At 38.4% G+C, this 22,185-nt stretch overlaps 1 protein-coding gene across 1 annotated transcript; it reads left to right on the top strand.

Moving 5' to 3' along the window:
* The first annotated feature begins 2,920 nt into the window (after window positions 1–2,920).
* Window positions 2,921–16,845, top strand: slc43a2b (solute carrier family 43 member 2b). Its single transcript, XM_059351730.1, has 13 exons — window positions 2,921–3,114; window positions 6,048–6,336; window positions 7,186–7,241; window positions 7,340–7,416; window positions 10,374–10,466; window positions 10,565–10,698; window positions 11,698–11,894; window positions 11,985–12,128; window positions 12,879–13,011; window positions 13,186–13,318; window positions 13,816–13,889; window positions 13,998–14,121; window positions 15,305–16,845. The coding sequence occupies exons 1-13, from the start codon at window positions 2,955–2,957 to the stop codon at window positions 15,464–15,466; spliced, it is 1,776 nt and encodes a 591-aa protein (XP_059207713.1). The 5' UTR covers window positions 2,921–2,954; the 3' UTR covers window positions 15,467–16,845.
* The last annotated feature ends 5,340 nt before the right edge of the window (window positions 16,846–22,185 follow it).

Below are 22,185 nucleotides of genomic sequence, written 5' to 3'. Positions count from 1 at the left end.
CAACCACAAGATGGCGTTAATTCAAGTGTAAACAGTGAGTCACCAACATAACAGACCAATGATAACTCATTTTCCTTTTGTGTGTGGTAAAGTATGTAGAACCAACTCTTTTTTTTTAGCTTTCATGGCAGTTAACCCTTCATTTTCAGTAAAGTATTTTACAGTGAGATGTAAATAAACAGCCAGGGTTCATCAGAAAACTAAACCCTGTCTTAAAAATCTGTGGCATCCTAGATGATAGAAAGCAGATACTTCAGGGTGCCACAGATTAGATCAGTAAATGCTTTTGATAAAGAGCAGGAAATAAACAATGCAAGTTGTGTTTGATGTGTGTGCTTTGTAATGAGGTTGTCAACTGTAACTGTTAGATCCATTGATCAGTCGATGGCTCATGCTCAGGAACAGTCTGATTGGTTAATCTAGGATTGATCAAATGCCCCATCAACATGAATGGCTGCAGTTTAATGTCTGAATTTGAATTTCAAACCATTAATCTGATTAATCTGATTACTGTAACAGCACAAATTACCAGTGTTTGTTTAGATAGGGTCATTGTTGGTCACACAGAGATTGATTTGCGTAGTGATTAATTAGTGACTGGAAACAGGTTTTAACTGATGATAGCCCCCAGTCTCAAACATATTTAATGTACATTTACAGACTCAAGAAGGTAAAAATGTTTTGTTTTTTTAAATAAAAGTGTAAAATTGGTCGCAATCGAATAATGAACTTTATTATTGTTTTAAAATGTCTGTTTTTCTGAATTAATTCATCAGAATTTTATTTTCATATTGTTATTTTAATAATTTAATTATCTAAATCAGTAAGGCAATTATCGCATTATTCTGAGAGAAGTTTAATGAAAATTAAATTTCTGTTTTTCTGAATTAATTTTCGAATTGTATTTTTAATTTTATATCAATTATACATAATTATGATTTATATATATATATATATATATATTCAATCATAAAATTAATACGTTTTAGTTAATAATGTTTCATGATCAATGAGACCGTTATCACAGAATTCTGAGAAAGCTTTTAATGAAAATTTTTTTTCAATAATTCAATAATTATCTCACAATTCAGAAAACGACAGCAGATTTATTCCCTTGAAAAACTTTTACAAAATTCAGAGATACTATCTCAGTAATACAAATAATGTGATTTTTTTTCCTCAAGTAAATGCTTTACACTTATCAGTAATAATCTGAAAAGAGTTTCTGTTGCATTGTTTCTTCTGCGATCACGAAACCAAAGACACGTCACCAATCATGCAAATTTAACATCAGGTCAATGCAGTTTTAAGGACCTAATCTGTGCAAGAATGCACAAAATTTAAATAATAATGTCGTCTCACATTAGTAGGCTGAATATGAATGTGGTGTATCAGTCAACTGCATCTCTGAAAAAAACACCACATGCAAACATCAGTAAACACTTTACGCAACAACTGAAACGGGTAGTCACCACTCCAGTCTGCCTCCTTCACTCTATCAATACTCCTTATTGATCCAGACAACTGTTGACGCATCCTTATCTGCACAAGTCCATTATGTTTACCCAACAAGACTTTGTTTGTCCTGATTAATCGTTTCCACTAGACAGTTAAAGCGCTTTCCTACCATTGCCCAATTGGTACAATCCACCCAGTTTGTATTAGTTCACACTTGGATTATATGCAGCTTTAACATTAAAGTAACATTAAAGTTTAACATTAAAACCTATTCCAAAATTGCTTATACGCAGTCTGTGGGGGTATCAAAGCCTGCTGCATGTGCACAATGTTGTTGAGTGCTGATTGGCCGAGGTGCAGACATCAGGCAGCCAATGGTCGATAGGGGGCGCCATGTGGGGACCGCCTTAGAAGACCCTATATAAACGTGGCTTCTCACAAATATCGTTTAAAGCCAACCATCAGGTTATTTGGAGCTGGATGGAGCTGCTTACAGTTTAGAGGTAAGAAAGTTTCTCATTATTATACCTGTAATTTATATTTTTGTTGTATTGCATTGCTTTTTATTAAATGACACACCAGAAACAGGCTATTCTCCAATTATAACATGGTCGCTTGCTCATTTTTTTCCTGTAAAAGTTGAAGCCAACTCTGTCATTTTTTTTTATCTTACTGTTAGAACAGATTGTGAGTGGGTACATGTTAAGTCCTGTGTGTGTGTGTGTGTGTGTGTGTGTGTGTGTGAGAGAGAGAGAGAGAGAGAGAGAGAGAGAGAGAGAGAGAGAGAGGGGTTGGCTGTGTGAGCTGTTTTGTTTATTGTTTATTTGTCTGGCAGCTCCTTTTTGTTTTGGATGCTCCACAGTAATTGCAGAGGAAAGTTGCGGTTGGATGGTCCTGAGAGGACATTTAGGGGTTGTAGAGAGATAGAGAGGGGCCACAGGGTAGAGAGTCCAGTTTGGACCAGTTTGCATTTTCCACCAAACAGCAGAAACTCTGTGATGCCACATACACTGTGGGATGCTTCTTATTATCATTATCACCATTATTAGTGCATGTAACATGATATAAGATCTTTGTCCCAGCAGCAGAGTGATGTAATGATCTTTGCACTAGCAGGGGAGTTAATAATTTGCCATGTTGTTAGTTCTACTTCTCGTCTGTGTCTATTAAGAACTTTAAATTAATCACAAAGGTGTAAAATACACAGCAGGTCATTTTCATTTCATTCAGTTGTCTTCAGTTAGGTTCAAAGTTAAATCTTTTTATCTTGAGATCTTATAAAAACGGAACCTTCTGTTTTTCAGTAACTACAGTGATAGGCCAACTATAAAACCTCCCCCTTCCTCTTGTGTCTTTCTCTTCACAGATAAGTGATCAGCGATCATCCTGAGCGTCAGTCAGGGAGACTCTCTCTTTGCTTTTCCTTCTTTGCTGGTGGTCTCTTTCTCCTCTCTACATTTCTTCCTCTCTGCCTGTAACTTCTCTCCTCCTCAACCATGCCTCCGACCCTGGCCACAGCGTTCGCCAGGCGCTGGTGGATGGCAGTGACTGCCATCGTGGAGAATCTGCTCTTCTCTGCTGTGCTGTTGGGATGGGGATCGCTCCTCATCATGCTCAAGTCAGAAGGCTTCTACTCGTACCTTTGCAACGAGGAGGGTGAGTCACAACTGTTGCATTTCTGTCCTGAGAAGCACCGTCACATAATTTATCTGTTGCACTTGCTCACACAAGCAAATAGTCTTGAGCATCAACCTTTGTGAGGTTAATGTCTTTCTTACTTAAATGTGGTTTCATGAGTTAGGGCAAAGTAGGTATCGTAACTTAAAGCTGCTGCCTTTTCGCCTCTTCCTTTCTTTCCAAAGAATAAGTGTCTGTAGGACCCTTTTTAGGCACTCTGGAGATTAAATCCGATCGGTTAAATTAAGGAGAAAGCAGGGTCGACAAAGTTGTCCCAAGTTGATAGGAAAAAGACTCCACTGTCTCCTAAACTTTGACAGAGTATCTCATTCTACCGAGAGAGCTTTAACGTTCAGCGGCTCGGACTAAACTGAAGACAGGGCAGCAGCTCATTGAGAGGGATCTGATAAACCGGTGACAGCTCTCCCCATCCCTTCGTCTTCCCATTTTGTCCTCATCACTCTCTTTTAGCAAAGTTAAGCAGATGCTTTGTGTTTTTAAGTACAAAGGTGGAATTGATGCACACAATGGGTCCAGTCAGTCTGAGAGAAGAGAGCAGTGAGAGAGGAATCAGGCCACACTTATCCTTTGGACCTCGGGCGACACTGTGTCGTGCCCCATGTGGGGAGACCTGCTAATCCCACAGACACTAAACTATTGGTTTTATTCTGTGTTTTTTTTTACTTGTGGCCACCCTATCTCCTAGGTAGTTTACACAGTTGATTTATCTCACTGCTGATTTGTAGGAGGATGTTTTTTCCAACAGCTAGTGTCTGGCACTGTCTTCCTTTTAATCTTCATTCACAAGTGATGCAACTTTGATGCATGTCCAGCATCACTAACAGCTTCAAATTCAACATGGTCTCACAGAAATCCGTGGAATAGCCACAGAATCACTCAAATTTCCGTGAAACTGACACGGATTTTGCTGCAATGCAAGTTAATGACAGTCATATCCCGTGGCTATTCCAACATACAAAGTGATTGTGTACATTGACTGAGCGAATATTTAGAAAATAAAACATATTTCTCGCTAGAAATGTAATCAAAATCAATTTTTATGCAGAAACTAAGTCAAAATATTATAATATAACTGTCCGCCATGTTTTTTGTGCTGACTGCCGGAACCTTGAAAGTCACGTGACTTGAACACAAACCAATCAGAAAAAATGAAATCATGAATTTGAAAATGTCATTAACTTGCATTGTAGCGAAATCCGTGTCACAGATTTTGAGTTAAGCGAATCCGTGGATATTTCACGGATTCCTGTGAGACCAGGTTCTTCAAATTCAACCATAAACTTTAATTATGTGAGGCTAATTCCAGTTGCATTACAGGATAGTAAAACTGTTGCGACAGACTCGCCACTGAAGTAACAATTAGCCATCAACGTCTGTCGGGGACATCCTGGAGGGTTGCCTGCCTGCCTCAGACGTCTTATCTTGTTCTGGTGATGTAAGAGGAAGAGGGCAGCAGAAGCAACTCAGCTCTTTTCAGGCATGTGACATGTGATAGGGGGACAGATTTTATGACAGGTAATATGGAAGTTTAAAGTCCACTGATAAAGTACAGGGAGGGAGGAGATAGAAAAGGGATGAACAGTAAAAATCAGCCCACACCGGCAGTAAAAAAAACCACAATGTTGGATAAATTAGATAATGATGATGCAGCAGTGTAGATTAGGCTTTTTGTGCACATGTAGCAGAGCTATTTGAGGAAGAGTTAATATGTGTCAGTGGTCACGATGCAAGGGAAAACAAGGCCTTCACAAGCTGGTCATTTCAGATCTTCTTGAAACAACAATTATTTTGTGCACGTGCAGACTTTTTACGCTTCTCTGATCTGCTTTCCTGATGAAGACTTTGGCACTTTGTTATGAAGCACGTCATTGTTTTCACACAGGGATGCCACACACATGTTTGCCTCACGTGACTACAAAGACGTCGTGTGGCTTATACCATAGAGGTGTCATTCAGAAACCATCAGCCCACACGTGCACCAATAGGTTCCAAAACTGCCGCCTCCCCTCCTCCCTCACATGGACTTCTCCTGGACTTTTGTACTTTTTCACATTATCTCCTTGCAGGTTTGCAAGTTTATTGCCAATGCCAGCTTATCACTTTTAGCCTTGGCATTCCAGATTAGTAATAACATCCAAATCGCATCTCAGTCAAGGCAACTTGGCACATTTTAATCTTTCTATATGTTTATTTATATAGGAGTTGGATTCTGCTGTTGTGCCTGACAGTGGTGGAAGAAGTACTCAGACATTTTACCTAAGTAAAAGAAGTTTTACCACAGTTTAAAAACACAATGTTACAAGTGAAAGGCATGCATTCAATGTTATACTTAAAAAAAATAGTAAAAATACAAAAGTGTTATCAAAATATACAAATATCCACATCAAAAATGGTTTGTTAATTATATTTTCTATTATTAATCAGCATCTGCAATATACTGTTACTAACTAAAAGTATAATATTTGCCTTTAAAGTAAAAGTTTAAAGTAGCAGAAAATGGAACTACCCAAGTGCAAGCACCTCAAAAATGTATGTAATGTGATATGAAGTTATGCGATCTAGTTATAACTCTGCACGTGCTCAGTGCACATGTGGCCACTATGTGTTAATGTATCAGTATCCTGTGAATAAGCAGAACTCCCACTTTCACATTTGATCCGTGTGCCAAGAAGCCGCAGCTCCCCATACATTGAGCCACCTACACGAGTTCACAGCTGAACTCTTACACTGTTGTGTGAATATTCACATCACTCAACCTTTATGAACTCTGTTTTTTTGTGTATCAGTAAGACTAAATAAACTTTCCCACTTGCTAGAATGCACTATCTTAGATATTTTCTGTCAGAAAATGCATCCTAACACCCTGTCTTCTACTTTTTTGTGTTCTAAAGGCAACAGTACCAGCTTTAATGTGTCCCAACCCCTGGCAACCCCAGCACCGGATGAGTATTCAGAGTACTATGACAGCGAGGTGGTTGGTCTGGGAGACGGAGTGGAGATGAGGCCCCTGGTACCTATGGATGGGCCCCTGAGGATGAACGGCTGGCTGATTTGTAAAGAACAGGACGAGATGCTGAACTTAGCGTTCACAATTGGCTCCTTCCTGCTCTCAGCCATCACCTTGCCACTGGGGATCGTCATGGATAAATATGGGCCTCGCAAGCTACGACTGCTGGGAAGGTAAGCAAAGGAAACTAGAAAGTATCCAGACTAACTATGGTGTAGGGTTGTCACGATACTAAAATTTTCAACTCGATACTGATACTGAGGAAAATATTCAATACTCGATACCATTTTCGATACCACATGAATAAAAACAAAGACTCCAAATTTTTACAAAAATATTTTTATTAACCCTTAATAGGGCTCTCATTGAAATACTTGCAAATTCCAAATTTCAACCCTAATACTGGAGGATATTACGTACTACCAGAATGTGTATAAAAAAACATACAGACCCAGGGGAGGGGGGTAATATTTTGAGAAATAAATTTACGAGATTAAAAGTGGCAAATCTACGAGAAAAAATGCTTTTTTATCATAAAAAGAAAAAAAGCTTTTTTCTCGTAAATCTGTGACTTTTTTCACGCAGATTTGCCACGTTAAATCTTTTGAATCTGCAACTTTTTTTCTTGTAGATTTGCCACTTTAATCTACTAAATTTGCAACTTTTTTCACGAAATATTTTTTATTTTTTATTTTGGATATCCGCTGAAGTTACTAAATACGGTTCTTCGCCGGATAAAGGGTTAACAAGAGAAATGCAACATGTTAAATATGTATAATAAAAAACAGTTGTGCAAAAAGAAACTGCAACTATGATAACAAGCTTCAGATACTCGATACTTTTGAAATTGAGTATTGTATCTGGATACAACATTTTAGTATCGATACTTTTGACAACCCTACTATGGTGTTACTTCTAAGAAATATATATTCACTTCAGTTGTTTTGGAGAATGTAAAACTGTCAAAGAGCAGAAAAACATCAGAGATAGCCTACGACTGAACTGTCATCATTTATTTTCAGCACGTGTTTTGGCTTGTCCTGCCTTATGATTGCATACGGAGCCTACAATCCAAATGGTAAGTCTCATGTGCAAGTTTTTTGCACTGTATTTGAAACAATGTACAGCTGTTTGGTTGTTGAGTCAGTCATGAGCTAACTTGTGTGTCATTTGCAGAACTCTCTGTCCTTATCTTCATTGCCCTGACTTTCAATGGCTTCGGAGGCATGTGCATGACCTTCACCTCTCTCACAGTAAGTACGCTTGTGTGTGCTTTGTAATCTTCCTGCTGCAGAGCCTTTTGCACCTGCTGCAAAATGTTTGTCCAGATGTACATTTTCTATCATCATAGCTCTTTGTCTTGCTGTTACTGCTCTGTTATAATAGTTAGCTCGCTCCTCGCCCGCTCACCTGCTCCCTCACGCTTGTCTGGCAGTGTTTTTGGCTTCTTACACTGCACTCTGTGTTCCTAGCAGGAGGGGGTGTGTGGGGTTTATTAGAGAGAGGGGGTGTAACTTGATGGTTCATTATCACTTTCCGCTGCATCTATTATTGTGCTTCAGCAGGAACATCATAGCAACTGTTTGAACATTTCAGCTGCTCATCTCTTTCTCTTCTAACACACACAGACATGCACTCACTGCACTGTGCATCCACAAAAATACACATAACTTAAGTCAATATTTGCAAACTAATGTACTCAAGCACAACTCGCTTTAAGTTTACCATAATCGCCAATTGTTTTGGGGGGGGGGGGGGATACACACTTTGTCCTTTGGGATTAATTTTGTTTTTACAGGCAAGTTAAACAAGTACTTGCACTTCTATAATTCTATCAGACTTATCATTTGAAAACAAACGCTAATCTTACTCCCAACTTGTTACATAAAGATGCTGGGTCAGGTCAGTGGACCCCTTCACTGTACCCCTTTACCGTCACTTTTGGACGTGCAGGGCTGCCTGAGGAAGCCAGGCGATGCAGTATAAAGAGCGACAGAGTCTGTGTAGACAGGCATGAATGTTTTAAAGAACATTGAACCTAGAAAACAACTGATCGTGCCCCGTATGAAACCATCACAAATGTACTATAACCCATAATCACTATGCTTTCCCACTTAATTTATCCAAGTAGTTTTGTGTGAATGCAGAGCGAGTCTGTGAGCAGCAAAAGGCATTAGACAATTTTTTTACATAAACAGTGAGACTACCCCAAGATCTTTCCACTGACTTTGGTGTGTGAAATCGCTGGTGTTGGCCTTTAAGCTTAACCCTCTGGAGTCCACGAAAGCGCCGGAGCATGATTTCTTAATGACGTCATGACGTAAAAACGAAGCAGCATCTGTCAGCTTCCCTCTAAAGTTCTGGCTTTTCCAGAAGTTTCCATGTCCAATTAGTTTGTCAACTCTTTTTTTAGCAAAGGTAAAAATCATCACGACCAAGTGTAACATGATTTTACTTTTTTTTATTATTTAGATTTTTCAAATTTTGCAGTGTGCGTTTCAACATTTTTAATGCAATCCTTTGTGTTTGCTGTTTTTTTGTGTGATTTTTGTTTTTATGGGGTTTTTTGTGTGTGTTTATATCTTGGGTTTTTTTCTTTATTTATTTGTGTTTTTTGTATTTTTTGTGTTTTTTATGTGTGGGTTTTGTGGGTTTTTATGTGGGGGTTTTTTGTTTAAAAATGTGTTTTTGTGTTCTTTATATGTGTGTTTTTGGTATTTTTTTGTGGGGTTTTTTTTGTGTTTCAAAATGTTGATCCAGTAAGTCAAAATGACAAAGTAATAATCAGGCAAAGTTGTGCTGAAAAAGATGATACCAGCATGGCATGGTAATCATTATTTAAGTTGCATATACAGGCAGAATGAAAAAGAGTCAAAAACCAACCAAATAGCCCCAAACTCCAAAGGGTTATAAAACGGAACCAGAGGCACACAGGGACAGAAAAACAACTGATGCTTTTTGGGATTCACAGGGTCAACCTTCACCACTCCTTTGCATTCTTTCCCTGCTCTTCTTCCCGTCCCCTCCTTCTTGTCATCAGTTCAGCCTTACAGTGACTCACACAGGAGTCCTGGGGCTCTACTATGGTGATGCTGTTCACTAGAGCGGGGCTCTATTCCAGTAAATCTCCCAATAAATACCCTGTCTCTATACTACCACAGGCTGTTACTGTGATGTACATCTCCTATATGTTGTTTTTCTGCATCGCCCTAAATCTCTCATTAGCTGCTGCCACTGGCCTGAATGTCAGTGATGTAGTAAAACCATAATTTATTTCTTTGTTTGCTCTTTGGTATTACAGTCCCCCACATTTCCCCCCTTATACTGCCTTTTCACACCACCTCCTTCACAGCCTGACACTATACTTGAAAGCCTCAGCGTTGGGTTAATAATTAGACTATGCTGCTCCTTGATGACTGCACCTCAGACGTACAGGCATTTATTCTGAGCTGAAGGGTGTTGGGTAACTCTCAGCTGCCCTCAGCGGCCACCACTGGCTCTGTGCCAATGTCACTTGTCAGGTCACCTTTTCCCTTTAAGGTTGCCTGGCAGCTGCTAATGTATGTGTAATAAAATAAAAATCTATTGCAAGAGTTTTCTCTTTCTCATGTACTCCTGCTGATATTGCTGGAAGATACTGGGTGCTTTAATATGCATACTTTATCAATTCAGTACACACAAACGCATACCTCTTCCTCAGCTTCCCCGGTCTTATGTAATTGGATGTGCTTGTTGTTGTTCAGTCTCTTGAAAACAGAACAGCTTGTGAATGCCTTTGTATTTGGATGTTTTGCCACCCACTGTCTCCTGTTTTCTCTGTTTCCCCTCCCAGCCCTCTTTTCTCTTGTCCTCAAACGGGAGTAAAGCATGTAAAAGACAGAGAAAATGTCACCTCACCTCAGTCACCCCGTCTCTGCTGCACCGTGTTTGTGTTGGACAGCTGTGCGTGTTATGCGATGCTCTGTTATATTGCGTTTGCTGGTGTTCCATGTCGCTGTGTTGTGTTTTAGTTTCTCTGATGTCTGCTTGCTAATTGGTTCCCACTGTCCACTCTGACCCCGGTGTCAGTAGGCACCATCCTCATCGTGTCCCCAATCTGTCTAAGAGCAGCTACACTGCAGCTGAGATCCCCATGATCTTGGCAATAGATGTTTTATATTTACAAAACAATATCTAATAATCATAATAACTTCATTCTCTTTCCCTCTAGCTCCCTACCATGTTTGGGGACCTCCGTTCCACCTTCATCGCCCTGATGATCGGCTCCTATGCCTCCTCTGCTGTCACCTTCCCCGGTGTCAAGGTAACAAACGCACTATTTTTTTTTTGGGTTTATATATATATAGGCTTTCCTATAAAGGAATCAGTCAATATTTATTGGTCATGTTCTGATGTGCACAGGTGATCTATGATCTTGGCATACCTTTCATCACTATCCTGGTGGTGTGGGCTTCCTGTGCTGCACTGGTCTTCTTGAACTGCATGTTCAACTGGCCACTGGAACCATTCCCCGGACCAGAGGACATGGACTACACGTGAGTATCTATCAATCAATCAATCAATCAATCAATCAATCAATCAATCAATCAATCAATCAATCAATCAATCAATCAATCAATCAATCAATCAATCAATCAATCAGACTTTATTTGTACAGCACTTTTCATACAAGAGAGATGTAACACAAAGCGCTTTACATAAAAAAAGGAGAAAATAATAATAATAAAAAGATAACGAAACATAGAAACAAGCCAACTTTCTGTCTTTCAGAGGCTGGAACAGACTCAGTTTTATTTACTACAATGACGTTACTACTATAAGACCTAAGCAATCCACTGGTTCTAACCATGTCATAATATATTAGAGGCTAAATATTCTCCAAAGTTAAGCTTCAGTTAGGGGAAAGGTTTTTTAATACCATATCCCAATAAGGTCTCGGTGTCTTAATGTGGAATTTTGGGTAATCATTTTAAATATTAACATTTAGAACCAAATTTGTGTAAAAATGGCATCCATCCAAAAATTGCAAAAACAACCTGTGAGACATAATGAAGCATGGGAATGACCACCATATACTTCCATCATAGTGTTCTAAATGCTTATACACTTCCAATTTGATTTCTGATTTCTGACTAAAAAAACTTGACTCACAGTGTTGAGTTGCGATTAAAGTAATCCTGTCCCTCACCTCTCTATAAAAGGAGGCAGAATTGTAAGAGGTTAACACCACTGACACGCTCTGACAAAATCATTATGTAATATGTGCAAAATGTGCAGTGTAAGGCTGCAAGGTTAAAGTCTATCTGTTGATGATCATACTTGTGGACCTTGTAAATCCTTCTTAATTAAAATGACTTGCTTGTTCGTCAAAAAACATTTCAAGAAGACTGATTCAGACACATGACACACATTTCCCCTGCTTTTTAATTCATGATATTTACTTTTTCTTACACTTTTTTCTCTATCCTTTCTCCTGCTCTCTATTCCCATTCATTTTCTATATCATCCCCCTTTTTCCTCTCCCGTTTTCTCAGTGTAAAGATCAAGTTCAGCTGGCTGGGTTTCGACCATAAAATCACAGGAAAGCAGTTCTACAACCAAGTGACCACAGTGGGCCGTCGTCTCAGCGTGGGCAACAGCCTCAAGCAGAAGGAGCTGGCCACAAAGCACGGACACAAGCTCTGTCTCTCCACTATGGACCTGGAAATGGATTGCAAATCAAAAGAAGAATGTAAGAATGCAGAATCTGTTGAATCTTGATCGACAATGCCCTCCTCTTTTTGTGCCTGTCACTCTAATACGTGTTGTTTCTCCTCTGCAGCCCAGTCATTCATGAAAACCATCACCACCCCAATTTTCCTGCTCAGTCTCGTGACCATGTCCATCACTCAGCTCCGTCTCTTGTTCTACATGGGGGCCATGAACAGCGTCCTGGAGTCGCTCACAGATGGAGACCTCAACACAGGTATATGGCTCTGCCTTTTGTTTTCTGTCTGTATGCTGACAAATAAAAATGATTTATTTTTCTTTACCTTGAATCAAGTTGTTTCTGTGTTCTATAATGTGATGTGACATATATAACTGTGATTCATGATTTAATAGCAGTTGGTTTTAATTTAATTTTCAGTGGAGAAAATGGAAGTTGGTAAGACTGAAAACTTATCATATAGTAGCTTACTAAAGCATTAAACTCTAACCTCTAGTCTTGTGTAGGTTTGCCATCATACTAGTGCACTAAGTCTGCTATCGCTACTCTTTGCTTTTCAACAAAGATTGGCTTGTTATTTCATTTGACCTTGCCTGTAGTCAATAATAACCTGTAGTCATTCAGCCGTCCTTCAGCTTTATTCGGAAACCACCAGGTACCATTTGTTGTACTTATTAACTAACTCTGCCCCTCAGCACCAGCAAAGAGCTCACATCATATGATATGAGCGGTTCCACATGACTCACTTTTCATTTATCATTACTCCCCTAGCCATAAATCCACTCATAATGGCATCAAATTGACTTTTGAACAGCTGTTTTCTTCATATCTGCTGTTTTTTCACTCAATATGGCACTACCGCTTTGGACTAATAATTAACTGTACCGTCATGGTCATTAACCAGGTAGAAAACAGCCCGAACCCTCCGTCTCTGTCATATCTTTCTTCCTCCTATGAACCTCCCCGTTCTTATTTTGTCTTAAATTTCTTTTTCCTTTTTGTCCTCAGTGAGTCTGTACTCCTCCATCTTCGGTATTCTGCAGCTACTTTGCCTAATGACCACTCCCGTGATTGGTCAGATCATGGACTGGAAGCTGAAGGAGTGTGATGATGGAGAGGAGGAAAAGGAGCCCTGCAGCAAGTGAGTCAACTTGTTCCTGCTTTTGCCCCTTTCCATTTAGAAGTCTAGACATTACTGCAATGTTTACTTGCCAGTGTGATAAATTGAACCAAGAAATAATCCTTTTTTGTAAAACAGTTGCAACATCAGTGCTTGTATAATCTGATCTCTCCTCTTTCTGATTTTGGCTACTAGGGGAGAGATAAAGAAGAAGCGCAGAGACAAAAAGACCCAGAAAGTGACCAATGCTTTGCGAGCATTCGTCCTCACAAACACCCTTTTGGTGGGATTTGGAGTCACCTGTTTAGTGCCCAATCTCCCCCTGCAGGTGAGTAGTTCAAGTCAGGTGCCAGAGATACACACAGGCATTCAAACTGACTCGATAGCATATCATTTTATTACCTTATGTGTACTTTTTATTTGTGTTTACACTTAATCTGTGTATGTATGCGGGTCAACCGGAAGTTCATTCACTCCTATGGGAACTTACCTGATCTTCAATGTGTTTGCAAACTCTTTTTTTTCCAGTTTGGAATTTGTTTAGAGTAATAAAAGTGAAAATGTGAACTTTTCTAGTAGATATCAGTCTTCTGATGGTTCTAGTCTTAATGCTAAGCCAGGCTTACTAGCAGCTGGCTGTAGCTTTATATTAAATGTGAGAGTGTCAATGCTTTTCTTAAATAAAGCTTGACAAGAAAGAAAAAAAAAGAATTTTCCAAAATTTTGCGCTGTTTCTTCAAGACCCCATAGACTGAATAATGAGTGCCATAAATAATTGTGAACATTATATAATTAAATACCTCTTCTGCCTCAATCTTTCCTCAGATTGTGTCATTTGTTCTACACACTGTGGTGAGAGGATTCATCCACTCTGCCGTTGGTGGCCTCTATGCTGCTGTGTAAGTGTCTACTAACCCCACACACATGCATCATCATCACCTTCTTCTTCTATTTGTGGATGCAGCTTTGAACTGAGAAACTAAATGTACCTACTTCTATCCCTGCAGGTATCCCTCTTCCCAGTTTGGCAGTCTTACAGGCATGCAGTCTCTGGTCAGTGCTGTGTTTTCTCTGCTGCAGCAACCCCTGTTTCAGGCTATGATGGGACCTCTGCAGGGAGACCCATTCTGGGTATGAATGCACACATACACACACTCAAAAACTCTCACAAAACTTGTCAGGGGATGGAAGACGGAGGGTGTGCCCTCTCTGAGAGAATGGGCTGTTGAGATGTCATGTAAACAACTGGGTAGACTGGATCTATATGAAGCAAAATGGGGTTAATATTTACACTTTCTAAAAGGGCCTTGAAGGGGGTTATATAGTGGAGAGACGTTAGTTGTTGTTGTTTTTTTTTTTTCTAATTTATTTATTTTTAGTTATTTGTGGATAAATATATACCCGTGCTTCTTCTTTTTCTTGTATGTATTTATGTTTGCTATTATTATTCTTAATCTCTTTATTTGTTAACAAATTATGTCTTCCATGCAACGATTATTTTATTTACTTGTTGTATGGACCTTCTTTGAGTCAGTCTTTGAGTCTGAGTTTTAGTTAATTTTATGTTCTGTCTGACACCTGGTCTCACAGGAATCCGTGAAATAGCCACGGAATTGCTTAACTCAAAATCCGTGGAATAGCCACGGAATCACTCAAATTTCCGTGAAACTGACACGGATTTCGCTACAATGCAAGTTTATGACAGTCATATCCCGTGGATATTCCATGGATATTTTTCCAATTGGTTTGTGTCCAAGTCACGTGACTTTCAAGGTCCCGGCGGTCAGAACAAAAAACATGGCGGACAGTTCTCTCATTTTTAGTGAAAAAATCAATATTTTGACTTAGTTTCTGCATAAAAATGTATTTTGATTACATTTCTAGCAAGAAATATATGTTTTATTTTCTAAATATTCACTTAGTGAATGTACATAATCACTTTGTATGTTGGAATAGCCACGGGATATGACTGTCATTAACTTGCATTGTAGCGAAATCCGTGTCAGTTTCACGGAAATTTGAGTTATTCCGTGGCTATTCCACAGATTTTGAGTTAAGCGAATCCGTGGCTATTTCACAGATTCCTGTGAGACCAGGTTGTCTGTATGTGTGTAATAGATGTACATGAAGGAGCACGGTGAGAGATGATTGTAACCAGAAAAGTATTAGCACTGATGGTGATGGTGTTTGGTTGTTGTTGTTGTTGGGGGGTGGGGGGTCGTATTTTTTTTAATTTTTTTTTATTTTATTGTTGTACAATGAATATGGTAAATAAAAAATGTTAATCACAAAAAAAACTCTTTGTTGCCCCCAGGTCAACATTGGACTCTTCGCTCTCAGTATGCTGGGCTTCTTGCTGCCTCTCTACCTGCTCTGCTATAGACGGACGCTCAACAGGCAGCAACAGGAGAGGGAGGACGACGCTAAGATCTACATCAAAATCAACGGCTCTGATATCCCTGAGGCCTACGTCTAGAATAAAGGAAATGCAGAGAAGTGGATTGCAAACGAAGAAATATTTTTTACCCAGAAGCAATTGCATTCCATCAAATCATGCAAAAGGACAACTGAAATCTTACCTATTTAGAATATCACATTTAAACCAACTGTATAATTGGGTACATACACAAACAGACTGCCACATCAAGTTTCCAAAATCCCGCCAAGATCGACTGATGCTGTGGCTTTAAAGTGAGTTGGACAGTTGCTGAGGAGATATGTATCTCACATTTCGAGGGGAAAAGGAAATAACAAGAGGAAAGACTGTGAAAGGAAAGAGGCATGAGCCCTCTGTATTCCCCCAAATCCTCTGACTTCTCTTTTTATTCCCTCCTCTCAGAAAAGACTGCTTTAATATTCCCCATATAGGAGCGTTTGCTTAATATTCCCCCCGTGACACCAACAACACTGTCACCCTCACAACCAACCTCACCAACGTTAGTGAGCGATTCCAATTTTATGATTTTTGTTTTTGTTTATGACTTTAAATCATCCTGATTGTAAATCTCATAACATGGTGCTACCTATCTATTCATCACCTGGATGTTTTTGTGATAGATGGTGTACGGTCAGTGTGGACTAAATGGCATTAATGAGTGACAGGGAGGAGAGAAGCGCCTTATGGCTGATGTTTCTTAAGACTGATTAGGCTTAATTATAGTGCTTTTTTTTTTTTTGCTGGACTAACATCTTAATACAACTTAAAACTACTGTAGCTTAGAATATGCTGCAGTATTGGAAGAATGACAGTGTTTTTATGGGCTGTACTGTATTCCATAAGAGGGAAGTCAAACTGCGGTATGTTTCGCGAAAAGCAGATGTACATTTAGAGTATTTATTTTATGTTATGCTTTCTATAGTTTTTTTTTATACGTTAGGTTTACCAGCGTACCTGTTGAATATACCTTCATGTGAAAAAGGTTTCTTCATTGGGTATCAAGTATTTATACACATATCAGTGACAATGGTAATACTATTTAAAGACAGTAGTTCACTCAGTCTGTCTACCTACTGTTCAGCACTTTATACCCTGTTAACCCCTTTAGTCAGCTCATTACAGCACTTCTCTCCTAATGCCTCTCCACAGATATAGTCCCACTTTCATGTTGAGCTCCTCCCACTGTCATATGTGTATTTATTTCATTTTAAACTAACTTTTCCATAATACCTTTCATCATGTATGTAAATTGTGCTGTGCTGGCTTTGACTCATATGTCTGATCATATACTGAGTGGTTTGCATAGAGCTCTTTCTTCTACCGTTGAAGATAATGTAGAGATGTTTTATTGTACAGGCGTTCCTGCCTGAAGATGGAAGAATTTGGGGGGTTATTAAAGATGGGTTGATCTCTTTAAATGGGCTCCTCTGTTTATGTGTTTCTTACCTCTCACAGGGTTTTATTATACTCTATGTGTCTGTGTAATTCTTACCTTTGTCACAGAAACTGGCAATTTAACACTCACATTGTGTGTTGTGAGTGTGGCGACATTATAACAGATCTTGAACTAGTTCTCATTGAGGGGTTGCTTGTTTTTTTTTCATATGCAGGAACTTTGTTATGGATGCATTATTTTTGTCTTTATCTAAAACTGCCTCTTTTTCAAATTTCTATGGTGCAAGTCCACTGAAGTTGGTAGTGTCTCACATCAGGCTTCACTTGACTATGACGATCTAATGTTGTGCTTTTAACCCATAAGAACCCATGGTGACACCCGTGTAACAAACACTTTAAATCTTCTAGAATCTCCCATATTCAGCTTTATACTTCACCTTAACTCATTAAATCCCTAAGCGACACATACTCAACACCCTGGTGTGGTGGTCATGTAACTTTGACAAGAAGTGATACGAGGCTAAGTTTAAACCCATTTAACAATTCTAATCCGTTCATAAGGTGTCCTGTATTGCATTTAATTTGTTCTGACCAGATTTCCTGAACAAATTAAAGTCACAATTTTGATATATGTTGTGGAGGTGCAAAGAAAAAGGCAAATTTGTGTCTCTGTAAGCAGAAAATGTGTCTAGTTTTTTTGTGTTTTTTTTTAAATAAGAAATATCATAAACACAAATACCATAAACGCCCAATGTCACATCACAGATCTTTGACATTTAGTGGTAGATTTTTTTTAAAACAAATGTTATGTGAACAAATAAATGTGTTCTATGTGGTCCACTTGGTCTGTGGTATATCCCCCATAATTTTCCTTTAAGTATTACTGGGTCTGGGTTCTTATGGGTTAATTTTAAATTCAACTGTAGCCAGTTGAAATGTGTGAAGTTTTTAAAAAAATTATGTCTGTATTTGAAGTTTAGTAAAGCTAAAAAACAAACAAATTTGAGCTTTTAGGTTTTTGCACCACTAACCAGCAGAGGTCAGTATTAACAGTGTTTAAGAGTGTTTTTTAGGACCACCACAGTAGATGAAGAGATATTTTGGTCCTCATTCTCAGCCTAATTGCAACAAAATTATAGTTATGTTTTACTAGATTTTCACCAGGATTTGAGAACAGAAACTTGTTTACAAAACATTTAAACCAAACCTGCAATGATAGAGACACTGTGAAGGATTCCTGTTTTCAACACACACACTTCTGTATAACTCCACAGTTCAAGTATATACATATATAACATATTTATCCAAAATTGTCCACATGTGAAATCAGCTTTACCAGCAGTGTTTACAGTCAAGAGGGTGTGTCCTGACTCCATGTTTCACAGAAAGTTTGTTCAGAGGTGAGATAAAGAGTCATTTTGAACAGTTTTTCCACCAGATGTTGCCTGGCATACTCTCACTACATGTTTGGTGTTTACCAAGCCTGTCAGCCCTCGGCTCTGCCATCTGATACTACACTCCACCAGATGGTAATCACTTGACACCCCAGTCCCACTCGTCACCTGAGAATAGATCTGACAACGTCACTCACATCAGGGACAGTGGACTCCTGGAGCTCCGCTGCTGCGCTGCTGCTGGTGAAGTAAATGTATGTTGGCTTATTGACCCCTGTGTGAGTCCAGGTACACAGTTCAAAGAGGCAACATGAGACCACTGCCTTATAAAGTCATTATAAAACAAGAAGTGGACATATTGGGTATAGTCCCAGATAATGTTATAGATGGGAATTTGACTTTGTTACTGAGAATTCTGCTTTTAATAGCGAAGAAAACGATTACAGCGTCTTGGTTAAAGCCACAACCCCCCAGTATAACGGAATGGAGAGAAAGAGTAAAAAAATACATTTATCATGGAGAAAATCACAGCAAGGTTACAGCTTAAATCAGACAGGTTTGAACAAAGATGGCTACCAGTAATACAGACAATGGCAGAACTTTAGTCACCTCTTCTTTTTCTTCTTTTTCTATCTTTTCGACTTTAGTTGTTCAGTAAATGTATCTAGTCATGAATACATGTTGCCCATATTACCTCCTTTTAAGGAGGAAGAAATATTTGAAGATAGGATGTGAGGGCATGATTATAAGTTAGAACTGAAACTAACTCCTTATGTGTGTTCTTAATGTATGTGTTGTGTGTATGTGTGTTTGTCATCTCATGTGAAATAAAGAAGTGAGTTAAAAATAAATAAATAAATAAATAAATAAATAAATAAATAAAGCAAGAAGTGGACCAGATGCATTATGTTGTGTAGAATATTTTAAGCATGCACTTGATCAGCTAAACGTGCATTTTCTCATAGATAGATAGATAGATAGATAGATAGATAGATAGATAGATAGATAGATAGACATTGTACTACAGTATACATATACAGGACAGATGAGGAGAGAGAGGAATGATAAGCGGATGTTGGCAGACGGATACAGATGCGCTATAAATACAGCAGCACTGCGCTGTTACATAATTTTAGACTCACACGCACTCAGATCGCGCGATCCCCGGGACGTGGGGCTGGATTAGGGACCTGTGATGCCTTGTCATCGCATCACGCACCAGCACAATCTTATAGATTTGTGGGTGGTGGAGTAAAGCGTGGTCAGAAGACCTCCAGGGGTCCTTGAGAGAATAACAGGTCCAAGTCCTGCTGTGTGGATTCACGACTGCACAAGCTTGCCGATATGATTATTGTGAGAAATGCACCCTGAATATGTGACACAATCTCAGGCATCAGAGATATGAGATATCTAGAGGACAGGAGTGTGTTTGGAGTTTCCGGAGGCAGATAATCACATTAGATGCGGGGACTTTGTTTAAAGGGCTTAGAGAGCTGACGCACCGTGCGTCTGTGCCAGCGGTGGTGGTCCCCGTGCCATGCCCATATATACTCTGATGGTGAATAACCACGCTTCTACGTCACCGTGACAGCGATGACGCAGGGTGTAGCACACTCTGAAGAAAAATGGTCCAGAGAAGCCTTGTAATTCTGTCTCCCAAACCAGATCAGAGAAGTTCATTTTAAAATTTTGCATAATATTTACCCATGTAATAAATTAATTTCCAGGTTTGCTGATGTAGGCGAATGTGCACTTTTTGTTGAGATGAGCCAGAGACAACTTTACATTTATTCTATGTTTGCCCACTGTCATCTATATTTTGGAGGGATATGGAAAAATTCATACTCGATAAGACTGGACAGCCTTTTAACCTAAAAATATTATCTAAAAATTTGAATCTAATAACAAAACAGTATGCTTAACAACCAATCTGATGCTTCTGATGGGTAAGTTTCACATCCACAAGATGAAGTTTTCCAAATCCCTACCAAACTTAAAAGTGTTTTTACGATAGAATTGAATTTTATATTGAGACTTTAGAGTTGATGTCAAATAAGAAATGTGAACGCACTCTGCTACACTTTAAAAGCTTATTTTCAGAAACCACAGAATAGTATAAAAGATACTTTGTTATACCCTATGTGCCTTATGTTATATATATATATATGTTTTCTTTTCTTTATTTAATTCATTATGAGCCTGTCTAAAGTGCATTCTGGTGCTGCTGTTTTGGGCACTAGAAGATTATTAAAATAATATATGTTGTGTGTATCAGCAAAGTCCTTTTTTTTAAACAAAATAAATTTAACTGAACAAATTTAACTATTTAATTTAAGTGGTCCAGAATTAGCAGAATTGGGCACCTTTTCCCTTCACTTGATGTCTTAAGTACTCTTTTCTAATGTTCATTTAATGTAGTTTTATTTTTTGCCAGTGGCCCTAATTAAGAAGAACATTTAACTATTATTGATAATTTAGCTATAAATAAAATGAGCTGGCTGGCGTCACTTAGTTTGACGTCACATGATCACCCGCGGCTGGTGAAAGGTCATCATGTGACGTAGCCTCCGTTTTGCATACGTGCAGCTGTGACGCAGGACGCTGCAGACACACAGCAGCAATGTTTAGATAGTGTTACTGCCTTATAAATGTTGCATCTCTAATAAGATTAAAGAAATACACTTTAACATTTTACACAAAATCTTATGGATACGGATAGTTTATCGATACGGGTAGTAAAGGTGTCTTCTGTGATGTGGAGGAATCTATTGCTCATGCATTTTCAGAATGTAATGTTGTGGATTGGATGGACTTGAGAAATCATTTATCTAACTTTCTTAGTATCTCATACCTATTTACCAAAACAGATGTTCTTTGTTATTTTACTCATTGTAATGAATCTGTTGAATGTGTAACCAATTTCTTAATTCTCTCTTGTAAGTCCTTTATACACAAACACAGATTTCTCAAAGCTAAGCCGAAGTTTCAGGTGTTTCTACTTGAATTCAACTATCTTCTTAAGTCTCTCAGAATTGTAAAAGACAAAAAAATGAACTATTTCTTCAACATTATGACAGCCTGATGAATGTATAACCTTAATTTCTAATAACTATATGATTTTTTTTATCATTATCAGTGAATGCACAGACGTTATGTACTTCGTATTCTCTGTGTGACCAATGTATGTACCTCTTTCTTTTTAAAAAAAAATTATTTTTATTTTTTACTACTATTTCTCCTGACTAGTTCTTTGTGTCATGACATTTATTTGTTTCTTGAAATCACTTCGTCTGACCTCATGATTGTAATGTTCCTTAATTGTCAATAAAGACAATAACATAAAATAAAATAAAAAAATATTAAGATAGTGAGTTTTTTGTGATTGATTATCATATTTTATTAGTTTTATATATAGACATAATATCGGTCCTGACTGCTGCTTCTTCTGATAGATTGTTGGGACTCCCAGTGATGCTCACCTGTATTTAACTGGTTGCTGTGCAGTGGTTGATGTTAAGGATCAACACTAAAGCTGTTGATGTTACAGACACTCTGAATCTTTAGCACTTTCTTCCTTTTTTGCAAGTCGTGGTTGTTCAGTCAGCTGTTGATCTGTGCTGAATGAGTCTGTGCAGGTCTGCTGGGAGCTTTGAGGACTTCAGATCATCAGACCTCAGCTTTGATTTCAGTGAAGTTGTGCTCTATAATGAGTCCTTAGTAATAGTCCTTAGGGTAATAAGACCATGTTTTTGATACATGAATTTAAACGTTTTGATGTCGACACAGCCTTGAATATGCTTTTTGTGTTCAACCTTTTGAGCAGTATGCAAAGAAGTAAGTCATGTGTCTACAATATGTGCATGGTATGATAAACCATCTTAAGATTTTCTAACTGTGTTTTGTTTTTTTCCACACTTCTGTCAAACTCAATTTTCATATGTCATTTGTTTTATATATAAGACTAAAGAG

This window comes from Centropristis striata, chromosome 15 (genome assembly GCF_030273125.1).
Source record: "Centropristis striata isolate RG_2023a ecotype Rhode Island chromosome 15, C.striata_1.0, whole genome shotgun sequence".
NCBI classification, from domain to species: Eukaryota; Metazoa; Chordata; class Actinopteri; order Perciformes; family Serranidae; genus Centropristis; species Centropristis striata.
Note: the sequence above shows the minus strand (reverse complement) of the source record. Positions and strands in the feature narration are given on the sequence as shown.